Source organism: Alligator sinensis, unplaced genomic scaffold (assembly GCF_000455745.1).
Source record: "Alligator sinensis unplaced genomic scaffold, ASM45574v1 scaffold1229_1, whole genome shotgun sequence".
NCBI classification, from domain to species: Eukaryota; Metazoa; Chordata; order Crocodylia; family Alligatoridae; genus Alligator; species Alligator sinensis.
Genome location: NW_005842843.1, coordinates 191,684 through 210,609, shown reverse-complemented (window position 1 = coordinate 210,609; position 18,926 = coordinate 191,684). Strand labels below are relative to the sequence as shown.

The 18,926-nt window shown below is 40.7% G+C and overlaps 1 protein-coding gene across 3 annotated transcripts in view; it reads right to left on the bottom strand.

Annotated features, from left to right (window-relative positions):
• The window catches only part of RFTN2 (raftlin family member 2), a 77,097-nt gene extending 64,071 nt beyond the window's left edge, over positions 1–13,026 (bottom strand). For 2 of the 3 annotated variants that reach the window (XM_014525598.2, XM_014525600.2), the window contains exons 1-3: positions 12,929–13,026; positions 12,349–12,552; positions 498–681 (exon numbers count right to left, since the gene is read on the bottom strand). In XM_014525598.2, coding sequence (XP_014381084.1) covers positions 498–681; positions 12,349–12,487 — 323 coding nt within the window. In that variant the 5' untranslated portion in view covers positions 12,488–12,552; positions 12,929–13,026. The remainder of the gene's footprint in view (positions 1–497; positions 682–12,348; positions 12,553–12,928) is intronic. The other variant, XM_006035468.3, reaches the window with a different exon arrangement.
• Positions 13,027–18,926: the final 5,900 nt, after the last annotated feature.

The following is an 18,926-nucleotide window of genomic DNA, read 5'->3' as shown; positions in this document are numbered from 1 at the left end:
CCTGCTGAGACCAGAACCATTGCTGCAAAAAAGCCTTGTATGTGTGCCATGCTCGGCAAATAGGCAACTATAGCTTACGGCAGTCCTGAGCATGTGACCCATTCCACACCCAAGCTGTCTTCAAGACCAGCAGTCAACAACCTTTTTGTGGTGATAGGTCAGAATGCCGTGGCTTGAGTCTGAGGTGAGCTGATGATAGGACCTGGCTGCTGACACAATTGCTTCTCCCTGCCTGCTGACTCTGGCATGGGCAAAGCTCCCTATTGCCCAGCTAATATGTGGCATGGGCAGGGCAAAGCCCCCCACTGTCAAACTCATAGCTGCCAGGTTGAACCCCATTCTAAACATTAAGTAGTAATTTAATTTACCTGTAATGTTTTGGAAGGGCTTCATGGTAAGCTGAACAATTAGCAAATGTTTAAAATAAATACATTTTAATGGAGCAATACATTCTATATTAATTCATTCAAATTATTTTCCCCTTAACACATTCTTACCTTAATTTGAGTCGTGAGAGTACCACTCGATACATATAGCTTGCAGGAAAATGCCTTCTTCGTCCAGTAGGCAGGATAATAGGATGAATGGCTCCTACAACATATCCTTTTATGTAATACTCTTCCACTTTTGATGCTATATCCAACACTGAACTGATTTTGATAACTTCTGGATTTGGGGATGCTAAAGACATTGAAATCATAGAAGATATGCACATTATACACATGTATAGATTTTTATACATAAAATAAATTAAACATATTCCAATCCTCATATTTACTAAAACTATATTCCCAGCTACAAAGATATACAAAATATAACAGGTGACTAGTAGGCTAGGAATGATCTAATAATGTGGATATTAACCTACCTATTTTACAAAATAGAAAGAACTTTGTAATCTTTAATTGTTTTGTCAATACTTTCATGTCGTACCTGGCTTTTTCAATCCAGTGAGTTATGAGTTCATATATACGATTTATGTATTCATTTCTATCTGCTGTTATATTTTACAGATGAAAAAGAAACAGGACAAAAAGAGAACACAGAATAAAAAGTCTATTCCTAAAGTGAGATTTTTGTCTTGCCTACATAGGAGGGTTGCACCATTTAACTTAATTCAATTTTGAGCCAATTCAGTTACAATGCTGCAAAATGCTGCATAAACACTTTCATTTAGGTTTAAGAGCATCTTATTTTGGTTTGGCAGAAACAGATTCCTTATCAAATTAAACTAAACTGAAATAAGTCCGATGTGCATCAAAATAAGAGGGTCCAGATAGAGGTTTTCCCAGGTTTAATAAGAACAGATTTAAAAAGCCACATTTTTATTAAATGGTGCAATGTTCTTGTAGTTTGTAACAAAGGCCTTACCAACATAGTCCTTATCACTTTAATTCCCAAAGTAAGTCCAGCATCATTCAAAGTTTTCTCTTTTGGGTCCTTGCTAATTCAACTGGAAAATTTAGTTAACCCTTTTTGAGCAAAATGCCCCATTGAAACTAGTGGGGATTATACATAGAAACTAGTAACACAGCTTTTTGCTAGCTCAGTAAGATATAACTTACTAACCCACGTCTCGATTTTCAGAGAACTTTAGTATTTGCTATTCTTATTAACTTAAGCTGGAGTTGTGGGTGCTCATCATCTTTGAAAACCAGAAAATCAACTAGATTCCCGATTCTACTTCAGTCTACTGTGACAAGTTTGCCACTGCTGCCAGGGGTTATCAAAGTCTCCCTTCAGGAGGGAATAGTACCGAACACTCTCAAGTCTGTTATTTGGCCCATGCTTAAGAAGCCACCACCTGATGCTGACTCCTCATCCAGTCATCTTTGTCCTGTCTCCAACCTCCCCTTTTTGGCAAAGGTCACCAAATGGTTAGTCACCCAATAGTTCCAAGAGCACCTGGATGCCATTGGTTTCCTGGATCCCTGGATCCCTGTCAGTGTGGCCTTTGTCCTGGGTTTAGTACAGAGATAGTGGTCTTGGTCAATATCTTCACCTGGAGATTGACAGGGGAAATTGTGCCCTGCTGATCTTACTCAATCTTTCTGTAGCCTTTGATACAGTTGAGGTTCTGAAAGAACAATTTAATGACCTGGGAAGTAGTTGCGGAACAGTTCTAAATTCATTCTACTCTTTCCTAGCAGGGAGACCCCAGAAAGTGGTGATGGACATATGCACCTCAGGACTTTTCCTGTGGGGTCCTCTAGGGCTCTGGCTTGTCTCTCCTCCTGTTCAATATGTATATAAGGCTGATAAGTGAGGTTGTATGGAAATTTGGCATGAGGTGCCTCAGCATGCTCATGACACCCACCCCTGCTTCTCCTTCTGTTCTGACCCTTTCTCAGTGCTTGAGTCTGTAGCAAGAAACCATTTTTTGCCTGTCCCCACCCTCCAATGTGAAGCCCCTCCATATGGCAAAAAGCCCCTTTTGCAGTATTTGCTCCCTTTTGGGGATGCTTTCTCTTTTCTACCTTTTCTTCCTTCCTCCCTCTTCTTCTTTTATTATATTATTATTATTATTATTTTTATAGACTATAAGGTGTACTTGTAATAAAAATGTAGTTTGTAGATGCTTTTATGGGTATAAAATAGTATTCTGCATCAGTATGTTCCCCCCCGACCCTTTGTATTTGGTCTATTTGTTGTATGTGCCATGGCATTTCACCCTTTTATGTTTTATATTCTACGCTTTTTAACTTTGTAACAAATGTACTTTAAGTTTAAAAGCAAGTTGTACCATGTAACAATGTTAACAAGGGCAGGAATCCAACCAAGGCTTCTCTGTATGGAGCGGGTCCCTGAATTAATCTTGATTGATTGCATAACACAGTAACTAGACAGGATAACAAGCAGCAATTAACACCTATTAAAACCACAGACTAAAGACAGGAAAGGATCAATACAGAACCAGGAACTCCCTGAAATGTCACTGTTAAAGGTACAGAAGCCCTGGTTGGAACTAATCAACGCCGAAGACCGACTCTTGGGACTGAATACCATCCCCCCACAATCAACCGCCCCCAGAGCCCTATTCATCACAGCAGTGAATTAATCAAACTTCATCAACGGACTCCCGAGACTGCACGTACCTGCGGACGTGACCCCTGGGGCTGACAGCTGCCATCCAGCAACCACCAAGGGGGACGTCCCACGACGTCAACGGCCCCTGGATTAGGTAAATCCGAAAATTGGGGAGTCACCAAAGTCTGCCAGAGAGGGATAAAAGGCAGCGAAGAATGACCCCCAATGGTGCCCTCTTTGACCTGACCAGCACCCTGCCTGCCCAGCCAGAAGGACCAGCCAGCGACCCCCTTCTGAAGCAACATTGCACTGAAACAAGCCTTGACTGGCCATTGACGGCAGACTCCAGTGCTTGGGGATAGGTATATCTTGACATTGGTGCTTAGTGTTCATAGCTAGCTACTGTGTGTGCATGTGAATGTGTGTGTTTGAGGGGATCAGCCCCAAGGTTTATGATCTGACTTTTGCATCCGTCTAATAAACTAGAATTTTATGATGATCCTGTGAGTTGGTCCTTTGTAGCCAACAACTCCAGTGGGGGACTGGATACAGATAAACTAATTGAAATTGAATTCAGACAAGACAGAGCTGATGGTGGCGGGCATACCAGATGCTCAGGGCATCTGGGACACCTATCACTGATGGAGTTAAATCTCCCCTTGTTACTCAGGTTCATAGTCTTGGGGAGTCCTGAATCCTCTGCTGCACCTGGATCTTAGCTAGGAATACCTTTCACCAACTCCATCTGGTGGGAGGGCTGCAACGCTTTCTTTCATATTCTGATCTACCCACCATCATTCATGCCTTTGGCACCTCAAAGCTAGACTACTGTAATGTGCTCTATGTAGGGCTGCCAGAACATGGAGGGTCACGTAAGGCAGGTGGGTTGCCAGGACCACATTACTCCAGTGCTCTGGAATCTGTACTGGCTTACCAGTAGCTTTTCGGGCACAATTCAAGGTGCTAGCTTTGACCTATAAAGCCCTAAACATCCCGGGCATTATGTACCTAAAGGAGTGCCTTCTCCCCTGTGCCCCATCATGATCCCTAAGGTCAACCAACATCAAGCTCCTGCAAGTACCATCAATATACAAAGTCCGCTTGGCAAAAAACACATGGGAGGTCATTCTCAACAGTTGCTCCTTAGCTCTGGAACTCCCTCCCTCTTGAGGCCTGCTAGAACCCAAGTCTAGATGTCTTTTGGAAATGCAGCAAGAGCTTTCTGTTTGGGCAGGCATTTAGCAACCAAAACTAAGTGGAAATGTTATTTGGTGGGCATCTGTTTAATGATGTTATTTTATTTATTCTAGTTGCCTTTTTAAGTTTCTGTTTCTCTTGTTATAAGCTGCCCTAAGCCTTTGTTGAGAAGGGTGGCATATCAATCACACAAATATCCATCACACAAATAAATAAATATGGAAGAAACACTTCTCACATTGCCCTATGCTGTTGTCAATATCAAATTTTCTATTCTTTTTCACAACTGTGGACTTTTTGGGAAGTTATTTTTTATGGAAATTTGACAGACTCCCAATAATAACAACTGCTACAAGTTCCCAAGTTCTTCCAAGAATTATAACAGTTCTTTTTACATTCCCTTTTCTGGAGGAAGAAAAAGAAATAATAATGTTGTTCAATAGCGTCAATGGATGTTTTAACTTGAAATTAAATAAGTGTTGATTATTTTTAGGATTTTAAAAACCACTCTTTAGAGAACTGCTTCAGGATTCTCTTGCTTCTTTTCAAGCAAGCAAAAAAGACTTAAACATTGAAAAGAACTTACTCTCCCACTGACTTTATAATCGGCCTCTATATATAAAGAAAAAAGTACATAAAAAGTGCCAGGACAAAAATTCCACTCACCATTCTGAAAATACGTTCTTTATGGGTTTATTCAGCCCCCCTCATCTTCTCTGTTGCCCTCATCCTTTATACTTCAGGAAAACAGAAGTGCGCCACTGGTGACAGCATGTTTTTCCCCAGATGTAAAGGGATTTATTGAAGGTGCATTGAGTCACAGAATGCACTTACATTTCCATATCTCATATTCTTGCAGGTGCACACATACACACATGAACACACACGCATTTCAAACGTGATAAAAACATACCACTTCATTGGATCTAATGGATTAGCTTGGAATTCCTGATGTTGAATCTTGTCTCTGGAACTGATTTGCAGTGTGGTTTGTAAGGTTTAAAGTTCTCCATACCCAGACCCCTTTGTAAAATAGGGTTAATAATATTGATATATGCACATTACAAGGTCTGTAAGACTTATTAGTTAATATTGTATAGTGCTTTGAAAAATAAAAGTACTATGTCAATACTAAGTATTATTGCATATCACTACATTCTTGGGGTAAAGCAGAGGATGCCGTGTGCTCTATCCTGTAAGAATATTACTGGCACAAGACAAGCCTTCGGAGGCTTCCTGACAAGACGGGTATGTTCTTGTCTCTAAGCAGAAGCAACACGCAGTCTCACATATGATGACTTGGAGTCATTTCTGATGAAAGAATATACACCTGTAAACTAAAACATAAGATACTCCCAATAGGAATTATACCATTCCTCTTCTCTCCTGTAGGGGTATGGGCATGGGTTATTTATGTTATCTGGCTAGAGCTTACAGTTCACTATTAGAACATACAAAAGATTCAATAGCATCTGACTGCAAAGGTAGGGGGAAGGGAAAGAGGGACCTCTCTCTATTCCCCTCTCCACTTTGATAAATTAGCTGATGCAATTTTGCCAAGTGGATAGAATTCTGTTGTCCTTTGTTCAAGTAACTGGAAGTTTTATAGCTGCTAAGAGGCATTTTTGCCACTTATTTATAGCTGCAGTTCTATTACACCTGCAATGTCAACATGCAAGTGAGTGCATGTAGACCGAGTGTACACAGTAGGCTACACCTGATCAGGCAGGTGCAGGCAGCTACATATGCATGCCCATTCTGGATCTGTGTCTCTAACTTAGGAACATACAGATGGCCAGAAAGTCATGACTAATGGGTATTAGAACCCAGAGAAGAACACTTGCACTTCTTAGTCTCAGTAATTGAATGGTGGCACTTGTTCAGAAAGCTGGAAACCTCAGTTCTAGGTCTCAGAGCTGATTTTAATCTGTACTGCCCTAAATCCCAAGCATAGTACTTTATTGACCACACTGCAGTTTAGGCATTATCCAGTCCCTTCTCTAGCACTCTTTTTGAAGCTGGCCACCTGGGCAGCTAAGAGAGGGAGAGAACAAGTTAGAGCAGGAGTGTCACAACTAAGGCCTGTGGGCCAGACCTAGACTGCGGAGCTGCTTAATGGAAGTGGTGAGTCATGGTCTGCTGCAGCATCTAGGGCAGGGGTGGACAAAACATCCAGCCCGCAGGGCCTCTAAAATTTTAGAAAATATTTATCTGTCCCTGGCTAGCTGTCAAAAATGACAGGAGACAGCAACAGTGGGACCCAGGGGGAACCGGCAGCAGGATTAAGCAGCTGCGGCAGCAAGTTCAGCCTGGCCTCACCCCACCCCCATCCTCTCCACCCTTCACACCCAGCTGGAAGCCTGTGCCTAGCAGAGGCTTCTTGCCTGGGACCCTGGGGCTGTTCCTACCTCCCTGTGCCGGAAGGAAACTCAGATAAGAAGCAGGGGACGGAGGAAGGGGAGGGACTGTGAGCAATCACCCCAGTCCTCAGGGCTGGGCCGGGCCGGCTCCTGCAGTCTCAGTAATACAGCCGGGAACCATGTGGTGCTGGAGTGGCCGGCAGGTGCGGGGGAGCAGGGAAATGGCTGTGGAAAGCGGGGCAAGGGGCAGTGAGTGGGTGTGCAGAACACACAGCAGCAGCTGGGCAGGAGCACGGGGCCCACACTGGTGCCCTGGGGCCAGCGCCGGCAGGGGCCCATGGGGTGTGGCAGGAGCAAGGGGCCTGGGCTGGCTTTCCCCTCTCCATGCTGGCAACGCCCAGCCTGGATCCATAGAGCCTCTGCTGGCCCGCACCCCAACCTTGGCCCTGGTGCACCAGCGTGGGCCCCCATGCTCCTGCCTAGCTGTCATTATGCTCCGAGTACCCGCTCGTTGCCACTCCCCCACCACAGCGTTTCCTTGCTTTCCTGCCCGCAGCTGCCACCTCTCCGCCACCATATGGTTCCAAGCAGCAGGGCCGGGCCGCGGGACTTAGCAGGAACTGGCGTGGCCCCAGCAATTCTCAGCTGGGTCCATATGGTTCCAGCTGGGCCGGTCCAGTTCCTGCTGCATCCTACAGTCTTGACCTTGCAGCTGAGACATAGTGCCAGAGCAGCGAGCAGGGGGGGAGGGTGGGGGTAAACAGGCAAGTGGCATGAGAAGGGCAGCAGTGACAGACGGGAGGGGGAAATGGTGGTGAGCAGGAGCATGGGGCCTGCACCAGTGCCTCAGGGCCAGGAGCAGCAGGAGCCTGGAGCCCAGGCTTGGAGGAGCGCTGGCAGCTGTGGGGGGTGGAGCTGTGGGCAAACCCTCTCCCCACTCACTCACAGCTCCCCACAAGCCCCATGCTCCCCCACCCCACATCCACACCCCCCAAGGCTATCCATCCTCCCACAAACACCACACACATACCCACACCCACATGCCTATCCACCCCTCACAAACCTATACCCACCCACCCATGCCCTCCCACGATATACAAGAGTAAGACCTAACTTTAAGATATTATACTAATAGCTCTATGTACACTCCACACACATATATCAATCAGGACAAAAATATTTTTGATATGAAATTAAATGACTGTTGTAGTATGTTTGATTTTTAGAATATAATTTGGTATTTTTCTGGTTCCAAGATGGCAAACCCCCTTGCTGAAAGGCATGGTTCTGGGGACAAGGGGAGAGACTTCTGGTGGCAAAGGTCAGGGTTAGGGGGTGAGACTTCCAGTCCCAAGATGACAATAAGGGGGTGGGGCACGTGTCAAGGGGTGGGGCTACCCTTGCGGCCCTCAATGGCTTGCCAAAACTCGGTGAGCAGCCCTTCACGCAAAATAATTTCCTGCCCCTGATCTACGGCCTCTTGGCCCTAGTGGACACAGCCATCGACAGTGAGAGGGCAAGTGAGGACTGGGCCACTGCTTGCCCTAACTGCTGCTGGTCATGCTGTTCTGCCATTTTCCCTGCTGATCCTGGTTTCCTTGCTATCATGCCCGTTGGTCCCACTGCCACTGCCCTACGCACCATGCCAGATCCAACTGGAAGTAAGTCCCCTAGTCTGGATCTGGCCTGAAGTGAGTTTGACATCCCTAAGCAAGAAGATGTGTGGCTCTTTGAAATGGATGGTGCCTTGGGTTTCAACATGGGGCACAAACTTCTGCGCTGCACTGTTCTCCATTCATTTTATACACTGATAAAATCCAAGAGGTAGGGGTTCCTATTGGATAATACCTAACCTGTTGTGTGGTGGTTAAAGCACTATGCTAAGAAGTCCGTGCATGTTCAAAACCCTTGAGAAAAGGGGGGCTTAGAACTTAGGTCTCTGGCTTCCTGGGTAACCACTCACTTATTGGATCTAAAACATGAGAGGGTCCTCCCTTGGAGTTTAACTTCCATTAGCCATGGTTTATGTGACTACATTTTCATGACACACACACAAGTACAGATGTCTTCCTCTTCTACCCATACTGTTTCCTGGGGGACAGGCTCATATTCACATGTACATAGTTGCATAGATGCTCAGCCAGTATGTCACCTACTGTGTATGTTCAGTCTGTGTGTGCACACTTATACACTCGCACTGCAGGGAAAATATAATCACAACTTGTGTTTGTGACAAAAATACCATCTATGTTCCACTTAGAGAAATAGAAATCAACACAAAGGAAAACAGAAATCCATCCTAAGTGAACAAGACTAGTAATAGCTTCCTCCAAGCATACACTTCATAATGAATCCAATGGACATGTTAATATCTACTGAACAAGCAGCACAGCATAGCTCCTATAACATACCTCCCCCATAGAAACAAGTGCATGTGAAACATGATCATCATTTGACTATTACACATAGAGCCAAATGTCACAACTCTTGCAGATTTTAAACAACAGTTTTATCCTCTCGGGTTCTCTCACAACAGGTGATCCACACAGTTACAAATTATATCTGTATTCAGTTTGCTCAGCTTCGAAATTTGCTAGCATTTTTCGAAATATCAAATTCCACACGCACACTCACGTACATACATATACATATATATATATATGTGTGCACGCATGTATGTGTATATATACACACATACCTTTTATACATATACTTTTATAGTGTGTATATATATATATACACATATGTTTATACACAGTGTCTATATCTATCTATCTATCTATCTATCTATAGATATACATATATATCTCCACACACACACACACACACACACACACACACACACACACACACACACAGTGTTTGTGTGTATAAAAGTATATGTTTAAAATGTGTGTGTATGTGTATATATAAATAAAATAGAATATATATTATGGTCCTGTCACTTTTTATATATATTCAAAGTGACAGGAGCATCATATTGTATATAATTTCAACATACAACAAGATAAAAAAAACACAGGCACAGGCTCTTCTTTTTTTCCAAATAAAACAGAAAAGTGAAGTAAGCATAAAACACTGCATTGGGAGAACTTCAGTTCTCTCCCAATAAATGTTTAAAGTTGAGCATCAAAAATAAGTTATCCTTATCTTGTAGGATAGGCTGCTTATCTTAGAGATGCCTCTTAGGTCTGATGGTAAAATCTGGAATAAGGAATGGACCCTTAATAAATACATTGAAGAAATTCTCTCTTCTGTTCTAAGAAAATGAAAATTTGCCTTTTCTCCCTACTTAAGGATTCTCCTGGTATTCTCCTGTAGGACTTATGGGGAATGAGGAGGAGGAGGAGAGGCAAAAGCATGTTCTGGGTATGTTCAGGTGGTTTATATTCTTTTGGGGATCCAAGCTAGCTGGTTTAGGTTAGAGCAGCCCTTAGCTGCCATAACCAGTGCCAGGGCTTGGCAGAAAATTAGGGGCCTGTAAGACTCTTCCTGGTAGGTCCTTCTTTCTGTTTCTTTTAGCATAACTCTTGCACACGTCCATCTCAGGATATATATAATCTTTCTGTAGCCATATATAATTAAGATGTTAATACTACTACTTAGGACCAGAATCTCACTCCATCACGTACGACATACTGATGCTGAGGATGATTTTGCTCCCCAGACCAGTGGAGAGTGAGAATGCTATGGAGACAGCACATTTAGCTTGATGAAAGGGTGACATTCATTTTGCTCAAAGTTTAACTGAGCTCCAACTAAAGCTCATGAACTCAAGGGACTTGGTACAACTAATATGGTCAAATAGAATTGAGTAGTTTACATCAAGTATAAAAAGTACAGGTTCAACAACATCCTTAAATCAATCCCTAAATTTTATTAAGCAAAATTCACTATAATTCCAGAGCATCCAAGACAGACAGAGTGGGGGCAGGTGTGTATTGAGATAATGTGGGCATACAGAAACATAGCTTTGTAGAGAAGAAACTCAAAAGAAAAGGAATATTGGAATAAAAGTACATATTCAGCCAACACTGTTTTATATATAGGTCCACATTTTCAAATCAAAGTGCCTTTAAGTTAGACTCCTAAACCAATTTTTAAGCAACTAAGTAAAAGTGATTTCTTTTTCAATGCTATCAAGGACCTGGAATTCTCAGTGAAGCTAGAGGTATTCAGCATCTCTATTAAACCATTTTTAATCAAATAGTTAAAGAAGGATTCAAAAGCCTAACAATTATGCTCCATGGCTTGAAAAATGTGGCCATAATTCTTTTGAAATACGACACTGGTCATCCCAATGATACAAAGGTCATCTTTTCCCTCCACTCCAAATATGTACATGTGTTTTTAACACTGAAAGCAACAATCTTCTTTACAACAAATTCCTTCCATTCACTTTCATAACATTTTACTTAAGTAAAAATATAGTATTTAGAACACAATGTATATTTAAGAAAATAAAACAGTTAATTTTAAAGAGAATACATTCTACTATCCTTCAGATTCATAGTGATTCACCAGTAGGTCATTAATTTATGTACTAGAGAACCCAGCTTTAGTCTCAGAGTACGTTATTTCTACTTCTCAAAACAAAGAAGTTTTGTTTCCTGCACAGGCCAAATGAATAAGCAACTCATCTTTATTATAATGGAAGCTCAAAATACCATTAGATGTCAAATACTAAAATTTAGTAGTATTATGTTTTCTATTCATCAGTAAGTCATTCATGCAGTTTTGTTAGTCATCAAGACTAATGTTTCTGTTTTATGCATATTAATGTAATTTGAGCATTCAAACAGCAAATTCAATAAATGTCAGACGTTTATATTTATTAAACAGTTGCTGTATGAAGTCACATAAGAGTCACTGTTCTCTTCTTTCAACTCTTTGGATTTATCAGGTCACTTATTTTAAATCTCTACTATCAACTTTTAGCAAAAAATGTTACTTATAAAAATGTGAAATTGTACAAAATGACTCCACAACAGAGCTGTCTGTTCTCGGAGGGTAGCCATCTGGGCTTGTTTATTTGTGTTTTCAGCTTTCTGGAACATGGAGTTACTGTTTAGAGATGGGACACCCTGAGGAAGTTCCCCACAGATCACTGTCTGCCTCTAACTGTGCACACAAGTTTTAAATTTATTTTAGTTACAATTTTAAAAGACCATTTAGCAGGTACAAAGATGTTTGGAAAAATGGTATTTAAAATTAGACTCAGGGTCCGGTCTCAAACACTCTTCCTAATGTTTCTGCCAATAGCCTAAAAATCTACTTCCTTGTAGCATGTAAACAGCTATTTCTACACAAACTAACAAGAAATATAACACTCTTCTTAAGGGAGTTAAATACGTTAAAAAAAAAATTAGTAATTTGGGGCCAGATTCTGTGATCCCTATTCATTCCGAGTAGTACTTTGTTCTGTGAGCAATTTCACTGAACTCAGGCAAGTGTTACTCAAAGTAAGGATGAAAGAATCTGACTCATAGGAAGCTAGGAAAATCTTACAAACAATCTTTTTGTTCAGTTTCCTTAATCTAGGCAATTGTGTAATTGTTCCTTTTTTGTTATAAACACAACTATTTCAATTATAGTTTATTCCAACTGAGTCCCTTACTCTTAATATTTTGCAATAAAACTCTGTACTAGTTACATTTGATAAAGTATCAGAACTTCATTTTATCTTATTTTATTAAAAATTAAAAAATAAAATATAGTTCCCCATTTTGGAAAAAACCTTAAGATAAAAATAGAAGAAAAATACCTTCTAAAGTAAAATCCAGTAATACATATTCATAAGCAGAGTCTGTCTTTGTTTCAACTTGTGGTCTCTTCAATGTAGAAAATATTTTTCCAGGGCTGCTATCATCTGGGTCTTCTAGCTTTCTCAGTCCACACCCCATGGCAAAATCTGCAAAGAATTAAGTTGCAGGAAAGGGAGAGGAAGCAGCAAGATCTGTTGTACTCGCTGGAAAAAAAAAGTAACAAACTAACTGCCTTGGATTTTGTTTAGTACTAGCCATAAATATAAAAATACAAAAATTTCATCTCCAAAATTAGAAAGTGAAGGCATTTGCTATTAATTTTTACATACAAAATTTGATTACATAAGGACTTCAAACTACGAGCTCAGCAAGAGTGGGCTTGATCTTACAGAAACATACAAGCTGCTACAAGTTAGCAGAGATTTTCCATGCCACGTCAATTTGCAGCCAGCCCCCTATCAGTGTTCTCTTGCAGAGGACACCAATAGTGCTTTGTCTGTTCCTCTTGGCTGGCTGATAAGGAGGCAAAAAAGAACTGAAATAGAAAAGTCGAAGGGAAACTTAGATGTAATTACTTACCGTCAGAAGATCTATTCAGATGCAGTAGCAAATGAGAGAAAAATGCAAGTTAGTTGGAATGAGTTACTGAGAAAAGAGTTTCAACATGGTTGGAGACGAAAATCATTTCCAGAAAGGAAGTCAGCTTCAAGAGGAAATCACTTCTGGCATCTCAAAGGGGAGGAAAGTAAATGAAAGGCAGTTTAAACTCTATTTTAGATTGGAAAATTTAGTTCCTATTTCCTTTCCCTAGGAATTTTCTTTCAAAAGGAAAATCATACGTGGTTATTTAATATTTTTTCTTGGCAAAAAGAGCATATATGATTACAGTAAAAAGCAGCAAAGAAAATCAAGCTTAATACAAGACAATTCAGCTGTTGTTAAGCATTACATTTAAAAATCATACTAAAATGAACCTTATATTAAAGAGAAAGATTGTTGTTTCAAGTTATACAGCATGAATAAAGTTCTGTAGACTTTTTATTCCTATTCTCCAAGTACATTAAACACTTTAAGGTTTCTTTTCTTATATCAGCACTTAAGACAGTAAAAGACATTTTACACTGCAAATTCCTTAACTTGTATGAAAATCTGTTCCAGAGTTATGCACTTATCTTATGGGTTAATTTTTTTCAGCTGTAATTTCAGACTGGGCTCTGACAACTTTGCTGCATTCTTTCCTCTTTGGACATCAATGCCTGTTAGCAGCAAGTCAAGTGAGTTGTAGCTCACTCTTACCTACAATTTACCTGACTTGGATGATGGTGATGTCTAAGCTGAATGAACACAGTGTGACTTTTGTAGCCCAGGCTGTTGCAGTTAGAAAATAATATTTTTTATTTGTAAACCAAACACACTTGATATGGAGTTATTCAGAGAAAACAAACCTGGAGTTCCATAGTGCTGTTTTTTTATAGAGCACCCTATACAGTGTACCTTTTTTAAGTGCATAGCTTTGAGGCTGAACAAAACTATGCACAGTTCTAAGAGTGTTGTAGTATATTTTGTAGCAACAAACTCAAACCTGATTGAGAATCAAGTCTCAGGAAATGTGAGGATGACAGCAAAAGAGCTTGGAAAATGGACAACTAGGGCTACATTTGCAGAAGTGCCCGCTAGTTCTGAATGGTTAGCTGTATTCACTAGGACTATGTCTACACAAACAGTTACGAGTCCACCTTTTTCAACCCTCAACCGCATACATGTCATCTAGACAGCAAACTCCTCTCAATTGAACCTCCAGTGGCAAACCATTCCACCCAGGGAAACTCTGTTGAAGGTGTGAAGTTGGACCTGCCACTTTCATGCTAGCCTATCTGGAACTCAATGTAAACAATATTCATTAACTATGGCTGCTTGCAGATGTTAAAAAAAATATGGCACTTTAAACTCCACATTCCTCTGCCAAGCAGAGTGCATGCTCAGAAGAGGAAGTCCGTTAGTTGGACCCGGCTCGCCCAACATCTATATAGATCAGGTGCTTCAGTGGGGCTTTTTTGGTGTTTTTATCAAATAGCTGATTGACTCAGCTTTAGATAAAAGCACCAAAATGCCCTGCTGAAGCGCCTGATCTATACAGATACTGCAGAGCTGGGTCAAAGTAACGTGCTGCTTTTAGTAAAGTGTGTTTTGTTTTGTTTTTTAATATCTGCAAGCAGCACATAGAAACAGACTTCCTAAGCTTTATGTACCTCATTAAAGCTTTTATTTTTTCTCTCATAATAGCAGCTTTGAAATTGCCTACACTTAGGGTATAGACACAATAACAACTGATCCACTCCCAAATGTCACAGATTGAGAATGGGCTCACACTTGGTGTGGGTCAGAAGTGTTCACAGTTGTTGTGGGACACAAATAATGTCCAGGCCAGATAAAATGGTTACTTTTTAGGCACTGACATGCTATGGCTTTGACATCAAGAGGTGGGAACAAGCACCCAGCTTGCCCAGTTTGCCTCACAGTGGATGAGTGGGCAAGAAGAGTACCTGTACCCATGGCTTTGGAGGTCCACAGGGGTCAATGGCTTGTGGTTGAGGACATTTTTACATTTATGCTTTCCCTTCTCTCCTCAACATGAGTTCAATAAAGTTCAGCAGCCTGAAATTGAACTCGGCAGTATGCTTGCCTGACTTGGGGTACCCAGGAGGAAGAAAGTGCTTGGATTGTATTTCCAGGGGCTGAAGGGCCATAGTTGAGTAGGAAGTGAGGACACTATTGTTGGAAAGATAGTTTTTATTGAATAAGCAGTGCAAGGGAGCTCACTGATAAAAAGCATCAACGAAAGGAAAAAAAAGGTGCAAGAGTTCTGGCTGTGTACCAGAGCAGTCAGTTATTGCAACAGAAGCAGAAAAGGAGAAGCAAGGAGTGAGCCAGAGTTGGATGCCTGAAGGACCAACCAGACTTGTGTCACAGAACAGTTGGTATCCACATATAACAGACCTATTTCACAGTGAACCAGTTCAAAAGAATACTTGATTTTCCAGGTACTCTTTTGAACAGTTCCAGGAAGCTTTAAACCAGGCGTTACATCTGTCCACTTCAGGTTTGGACTGCATTTAAATTGGTTATTATTTATGTCCACATCCTTAGTCCTTTCAAGCTGCTATAGAAGGCTTGAAATTGATAGTTCCTATTCAGTTTTTACCAATTATGCACTTAAATCGAGTACAAGCACATTATAAAATAGGCAGTTGGGCCAAGAGTTCCTATGCACTTAAGCAATTTATGCGCTTAACCAGTATACACCAAGGATTGTTATAATGTAAGTAATAGGTCCCAAAGTGGGAACAGCACTGTGTTATTAAATGAATTACACTGTACATGACTTAATTTTTCCTAATTGAAGAAAATATTAGCAAAATTACGGTTTTAAAATTACATCTCTCAAATGAATTTGTAACATACAAGGACTTTTAAAATGAAGAGGATATGATATATTATAGCAAAAGAATACAACATGATGTCCCAGCAGACCAAATTCTGCCTGCAGAATCCACAAACAGAGCTCCTATGGAAACCACTGGTTCAATTTCTGCCTTCGCTTACATCTTAGTACATGGAATTGCACCTAGGAGTAAATAGAAGCTGAATATTAATGAGTTATTTTATTTGGAGATTCATGTAAAAACAGAAGATAGGATTTAATTCTATCTGTGGAAGGTTATTACATCAGGATAGCAGTTTGGAAAGGTCTTGTGTGTTGCAGAGATAGTAGTACTGCAAGAGACAGATGGGAGTTCAATGTTGCTTTCAGTAGGTAGATAACACCCTATGGTCTCTGTGGCTCATTAAAATCTAGTGCATTATTTTCATGTTTCCTGTTTTCTGATGTTATTCTTGTTCCAGTGTAGTTAGCATAGTGTATATAAATGGTTTTGTTTTTATTAATTGTTTACGAGTTACTATTAGACTATATTGCCAAAGATGCATACTGTGTTTTGAAAGCTAGAATCATTCAAAAGCAGTGTGCTGTTGAACAGCTGCATTAATCAGAGACCTACCGTAGTATCTTTTAATAGATAAGGGACAGTGTAAACCAAATCAACCACAATTCCTGTCTTCCAGATGTAGAAAAAGACCCAAATAGCAGAGAAGAGTGGTTGGCATTCAAGGTTGGATGAATACTAGGATTACGACAGCTTGAATAGGAAGCATATAGAAGTCCATTCCAAAGTGAAGATTTTTTTCTTCAGACACTGGCCTGGTGACAGGCAACAGCAATTTCTTCAAGATGCATTTTCATCCTGGAAAGTTCTTCTAGATCCTTGACAATATTGATAAGTGGTGCAGGTTTCAATGCCTACCTGTATCTCAGTATTGGTCCCATTGTCTCCTGTGCCTTCTTCATAGTCTGTAACTGTTGTCAGCCAGAAGATGGAAGAGTGACTGGAGGGCTACTTTATGTCCTCCTTCCTGAACATTTGAACTGTACTTGCCCTGTATGCAGGAATGTCACTTTCTGCTTGAAGTAAATGACATTTCCAGAATCATTTTGTCTCAGTCTGTGCTGATGCATTAATTACTGAGTTCTTTGATGCCACAGGTAAAGGTGCCTGAGTGACTGGCATCAATTCTTTGTGCTATCACTTGTGGTCTTGGCACCCTTTCTGATGACTACTTACCCTCCATTGGAAGTGGGTGTACAGTGCCTGGTTACTGGGACATTAGTCATGGGAAGGGAAATGAGGTAAGGTCATCATGGCTTTGTCTTCTGCTCTACCCCAATGGGCACTGCTACTCAGGAAAGATTCCAGGCTCACATATATGGAGTGCAAGCGGGATCCATAATTTCTTACTGTATTGATTAGAAATTGGCTTGGTATGCTCAATTTAAGAGGAAGAATACTGTTTTCAAGAAGTCATATTTTATAAAGGTTCTTCAGTGTTAAGGAAGCCACCAGTGAAACCAAAAGTTTTTAAAACTAAAAGTGTACCTCCAGCAGCTATAGATCAAGAGATTTCAATGTCTACATTGTTTCTGCAGCAATCTTGGGAGCACCATTTTAACTCCCACACAATCTCACTTTACATACATATGGCAAACCCAGAAACAAAGTGGTGAAGATCAACTAAGGTCACCCTCTGCTGCCACCATAACAATCTTTGCATTTAGCATATTTGAGAGCCATAGCGGAAGGCACCTCGGTGTGGCTCCACTGCTTTTGTTCCAGAAGTGGTTGGTCAGGGTATGCTTCAGAGTGGTGTTACCAAGACTGTTGCAGAAGCATTATAGATGTACCTTTTCTGCATTATAGAGACTACACTTTTCAGGAAAGATGACTTACTGGAGTTAAGTGAACCTTCAGGATGTCTCTAACAACCTATAAGGGCAAAAACATATAAATCATGTATCCCTGTGAAGTATACAGAGACATTTTAATTAACTGGTGGGATTACATGCAATTGGCACCTAACCACTGCAGATTGGCCCACTTTTATAGCTGGATTTATTTCCCTGATTGTCCATCTGAAGTCAAGAAGTGTTAGGCATCACATATCTAACTACTGCAACCATAAAAAGGTACTAATTTTCTGAAAACTAAACAAATATGTCTAGGGATTTACAAAGGTTTCACTCATGACATTTTGACTGGCAGGAAACTAGAGCCATGAGCAGAAAAACAAGAAATAACACAATGGTCGGGCCAAATATATCTCAAAACAGAGGTCAGAATGTTCATATCTGGTGCTGATATAGAACATTAATCCGAAGGTATACAGCAGTGGTTCTAAACCTTTTTAGACTCAAGGCACCCTCACTGGACTCAAGGCAACCCTTGGCAAATGCCACCTCCTAGTTTTCACTCATTATTTTGACTATGGAAAAATAATAAGAGCAATTCTTCTGTTTCAAAGAATTCAGAAAGGCCACAATAGGTCAGAATGTCTTTGAAATCTTTGACTTCCTCTTGTGAACCATATGTAGGTGTTTGCACACCTCATACTGCACTGCCCCCCATGGCACCCTTAAAAGGATCTCACTTCTATAGAGGTTAGTATCCCCTAGCTCAATGGTTCTCAAACTTTTTTTTTTGCAGATCACTTGAAAATTGCTGGGGGGTCTTGGCAGACCACTTAATAAACTTTTTTTTGTTCTACAGATCAAAGCACACAACACATATTTTAATATCAGTAGACTTACCTTACAAGTACAGATTTTCTCGATTGTTCTGCAACCTTTCTGTGGACCATTTGAAAGGAGCTTGCAGACCAGTGGTGGTCTGCAGATCACAGTTTGAGAACCTCTGCCCTAGCTCAATCTTCCTTCCGATTGTTTGAAGAAACTTTGATAGACCCCTGAGTGAAGGCCATAGGAACATGGAGCCACTGAATGTGGTGGTTTGAATAGGAAAAAGTCACCCTCTCCATTCCCCTGAATACTATTTTAACCTCAGATCCAAAATACCATATAATAAATCTATCTTGTATGAGGTTACAGTTTTAAAAATAATTATCCAATATCATGCATCATACATCTCTCTATTAAATTAAAAATAAGTTTTAACACCAACAGTAAATA